Source organism: Limulus polyphemus, unplaced genomic scaffold (genome assembly GCF_000517525.1).
Source record: "Limulus polyphemus unplaced genomic scaffold, Limulus_polyphemus-2.1.2 Scaffold6834, whole genome shotgun sequence".
Classification (NCBI taxonomy): domain Eukaryota; kingdom Metazoa; phylum Arthropoda; class Merostomata; order Xiphosura; family Limulidae; genus Limulus; species Limulus polyphemus.
This window is the reverse complement of record NW_013672444.1, coordinates 1-4,950: the sequence shown is the minus strand read 5'-3', so window position 1 is coordinate 4,950 and position 4,950 is coordinate 1. Positions and strand designations below refer to the sequence as shown.

The 4,950-nt window shown below is 31.4% G+C and overlaps 1 protein-coding gene across 1 annotated transcript in view; it reads left to right on the top strand.

Annotated features, from left to right (window-relative positions):
- LOC111089628 (partitioning defective 3 homolog) overlaps positions 1–3,566 on the top strand; it is a gene marked incomplete at its 3' end in the record, with an annotated part of 40,738 nt that extends 37,172 nt beyond the window's left edge. Inside the window, exons 9-10 of the mRNA XM_022402486.1 lie at positions 2,968–3,020; positions 3,299–3,566. Coding sequence (XP_022258194.1) covers positions 2,968–3,020; positions 3,299–3,566 — 321 coding nt within the window. The remainder of the gene's footprint in view (positions 1–2,967; positions 3,021–3,298) is intronic.
- Positions 3,567–4,950: the final 1,384 nt, after the last annotated feature.

The window sequence follows — 4,950 nt, the reverse complement described above, 5'->3', positions numbered from 1 at the left end:
ACTGTCACTTAACACTATAATCAATCGTTTACAACTATACATCTTTCATTTTCACTTAACACTAGAATCAGTTGTTTACAACAATACATCTTTCGTTGTCACTTAACACTAGAATCAGTCGTTTACAACAATACATCTTTCGTTTCACATAACATTATAATAAATGGTTTACAACAATACATCTTCGTTTTCACTTAACACTAGAATCAGTCGTTTACAACAATACATCTTTCGTTTTCACTTAACACTATAATCAATGGTTTACAACAATACATCTTTCGTTTTCACTTAACACTAGAATCAGTCGTTTACAACAATATATCTTTCGTTTTCACTTAACACTATAATCAATCGTTTACAACAATACATCTTTCGTTTTCACATAACACTATAATCAATGGTTTACAACAATACATCTTTCGTTTTCACTTAACACTAGAATCAGTCGTTTACAACAATACATCTTTCGTTTTCACTTAACACTACAATCAATCGTTTACAACAATACATCTTTCGTTTTCACTTAACACGATAGAAAAAGTACTTGCGTACCGTTTATTGTTTTCTAACAGTAAAAACAATAACCACTTGTTAGCAGTTGAAGATATATTATAGTTTTAATATCTACACTGTAAGAAATCATTGTGATAATGTATAATGGTGGACAGAAATAAGTTCCTAAGTAAGTATATAAACACCAGATATGATAACAAGCCTCCTGCTTTTTTTTATAAATAAGCATGTTGTTAAGAATACTACATGTAGTTCTAAATATTTGGAAAAAACCAAGATACTCCTTTACTGCCAATAATATAAACATGTATTTGGGAATTCTAAAGCATGTGATACATCCATGCACATCAGTTAGTTAGCTGCTTGTGGATGTAATTTAATAACAAAAGGTGTTAAATTACAGCTACACTGAAACACGTAAGGGACAAATTCATATTGCTAAATTGTGTTCTTCAGTCAAATGAACAACAAAGCAGGAATTAAGAGTTTATTTTAGAATTACCATTTATTTGCTCAGTGCAGATAATAAATCAGTTTTGTTGAGAACATTTCACTAATTATGACTTATGTGAATGAAGTACTGTGAAATTCAAAGTGATCAATATTAGAGTCTGACCGAAGGAACTTATCCGAGAGGGTCACACCTGCCAAAAAAAGTATACCTCCCACCATCAACATCAGTGCGGCATATTTCTGACCAGTTGGTACCTGATGTTATGGGATGATCCTGTTCCATTCCTCAAGTCCATGAAATACCACACTCTCTAACAAAGATACCTTACAGGCCAATCCGTAACCTTTGTTGTCTATTGTTTAATGACATTTCTTGGTGGAATAAGGCAAGTAGGTTCCAGAAGTATTTTCTGGGATTTAGATAAGGATACCTTACAGTACAATCCATGATCTCTGTGGATTATTGTTTAAGGATGTTTCTTGGTGGATTAAGGCAATAAAATTTCAGAACTATTCTATGGGATTTAGATAAGGATACCTTACAGTACAATCCATGATCTCTGTGGATTATTGTTTAAGGATGTTTCTTGGTGGATTAAAGCAATAAAGTTCCAGAACTATTCTATGGGATTTAGATAAGGATTCCTTACAGGACAGTTCAAGACTTTTGTGGTTTATTGTTTAAGGTGGACCATTTCAATCCTCGTAGTGTGACACTAGGCATTGTTGTTCATCAGAATGAAATATGATCTGATTGTACTTCTAAAAAAAAATTAGTCTTATATCATATTAGTAAATAGTGAGCAGTAAATCTGTTCCTTGGAAGCAAGAACTGTACTTGCATTCATAAACATGCTTCCCAATGCCATAACCTAGTCATACTTAGTGTGTCATTCGTATCTGGTTCTTCAAACATAAACCCATCAATCATTAGTTACAATAGAGACCTTGACCAATTGTGAAACACTTGATGACGTTGTGAGTTTTGGTAATCTCAACAACAGTTTAAATGAGTTATGTAGTGTTGTGGATGAGAGCCTGAAGCACATCTTCTCAACTATAATCTGGACTCTGTTCCTTACAGTTTAGTCACTGTTAATCTCTCCAGTTGCTGCCTTAAAATCCACACTTAGTCCATGGGCAGTGGACTGGCAACACCTGATGGCCCTTTTGCACTGGTAGCTTTCATTACATTGGATAGTTGACCTTACTAAAGCTGTCTAGTTGTGTGACAACCTTCCCACACTTAACTTGGACACACCAGAATGAGCTGATACTTGTCTATGTATTTTTCTGATTTTAAAAATTTAACAGTTCTGAGAAGCTGTACTTTCATCAAAAATCTCTACATACTTAGAGCAAGTAACAATTTTCCACAGCTGTATATGGACACAATAATAAAAACAGAATCAAGTAATCAAATCTGAAATGAAGGTATTTTTTCTATAATAGGTAACACCATTAAGATATTTTGAAAGAGTCGCACATTTTCACAACAAGTCACGTGAAAGATGCACATAGGTATTAATACAAGTTTACAGGATTTCTTTCAGATGTCACGTAGTTTTGCAGATTTTAAGTGTTTACCTTTTTAATTTTTTGGTGTAGCTTATTTCATTGTGTTTGAAGTGAAAGAACAAGATAATTTTTGATAATTTTCTCATGATTTAGGAGTTCAGTTCATTCTCATTATATTTTTATTAAAAGATATTAGAAATTACATTTTAGATTTGAAATATAAAAGAATGAATTACATTTTGTGAATAAGTAAGATGCATTAATTATATTAGTTGATAATTTTAGGGCAAAAACGTAAAGTGATAAGTTGTATAGTAAAAGATATATTGGTTACTCGCTTCTGTTTGACAAGTTGTAAACAGTCTTAAAGTTAGGTTTCTAACGCAAACGTATTGTTCTAGTTATATATATTTCGAGATACTTCTTTTTTATTATACCAAATATGTATATATAAATACTGACGTGGTAACTTTTTCTGTACAGAGACAAAAGAATGATGGCATGCACAATTTTGAGATCAACAAGGAAATAGAGAGGTACGATTTAAGCAGAAGATACGATTGAGGCAGGGTTATGATTTTATGTAGTTGGTATTGATATTATTGTTGTTAAAAAAATAGTGTAGTCTAGTTTGGATTCAGAACCAATTTATAATAATTAATTTTCTTATCAGGTGGTATATATATATATATAAACATATTGACTGCAATAAATTTTACAACTTCTTTATAAAAAAAAAAAGGCTTATATATGATATAGGGCTTGAATTTTTAGTTTGTCTATGTAAAGTACTGATATGCCTTTATATTTCTAGATCGGGAAACAGATTAGGCTTTTCTCATCCAAGCAAGTATAGTCATTATGTAAACTACAAAGAAATTCAGCAGCATCTACAGGAGTTCAGACAAAATAAGCTACAGAATCATCCACATCAGAAACAGAGGGGCAAGTCTTCTATAGAACAGAAAGTCAGACCAGTATCAAACTACTTTGGTTATGGCAGCAAACAAGTACTCCATCAGCAGTCTAGTAATCAACAAAGTAATGAATCAGACACTAAATCTTTACCTCATCATTCCAAAGTGAGTACACGTCCTCCAACCTACCAACACAATTAAGAAAACATCAGTTACACTATTTTCATCCGGTGGAAACTTCTTCATCTTATAGACCTGATGATTTTTCACAGTTGTGACATCTTAGATTGGCCTCTGAATAGTGATTGTTTATTACTAATGCCTAAAAGAGCAAAATAAAATTGAACCTGAATCCAAAGATTACCATTTATAGAGGCTATTGAAATCTACATAACCACCTCCTGCTTCTACCAAAAAATGTGTGTATGAATTTCTAAGCATTAAACTGTCGGTATTACTGAATATAAATACTGTAAATGTAGTTAACTGTGTGGCTTTTTCTGGAGGATTTTATGACACATTTTTTGTAAATTTGCTGAAACGACTTGAATTTTTAATGAAATACCAAAAATTAACCCCATAAAGTGTAAGATGTACCAAAGTTTAGTTGTCATTGAAAGTATGTAATATACTGTACGCATGCTTATATTTTTGTTACTAACTGGCATTCTAGTGTCTTTTTGTTTTGGGTATTAAGATCAACCTTAATAATGAACTTAATTCTAGTATATAGTAGCATATAAAAAGGACCAAAGAATCTCTTGTATCTTTTTTGTTTTGACTCGGGTAAAGTGTCTTTGTTTCATAAGAACAGTTTTAAGCTTTATTCAAGAATCGTTAGGTGAAGCTAAAATAACTTCTGTTAAACCAGATTATTCATATGATGTTTGCAAATTTTGTTTTAATGATATTTTAGGCACAAAAGGTGATAATGGCATTAAGTATTCTGTGGACAGGAAGTTGGTGTTTTAACGCAAAGCTTCTCCATAGGCTATCTACCTTTGCGCACTGCAGGGACTCAAACCCTGGACAGCATTTTAATCTTTGTGATTATAAGTCTTCATTAGCAGGGACACCAAAACGTAGTCCATTTAATCTCGGTATAGATGGGCTACAGAAGATTCAATGTTAATATATTGTATTAGTAAATAATGCAGAGATATTAATACTTGTAAATAAATTAATTTCTCTATATTAAATTATTTTTCTAGGTCTGGCTTGTTTCAAATAGCAAAGTCTTAAAATACAAATGTTGTATTTATTATTAAATTTTTTTAATTCTATGTGTATGTGCAAACTCTTTATAAATTAATGCTCAAAGATAGTTATTACAGTGGAATAGTATTAACATTCTTAATTATGTTATATTTTAAAGTTATTACGTTTTTAATATATATTTCCAAATATTATGTTGTAATATGCTCACTTTTGTTTGTAAATAAAGACTAATGAAAGATTTTCTATTCCACCACAAAAAGAGCCAGCATTGCAGTAATTATCTACTTTGTTTTAAGGACAAATTTTTACATTTCTGGGAAAACGTGATATT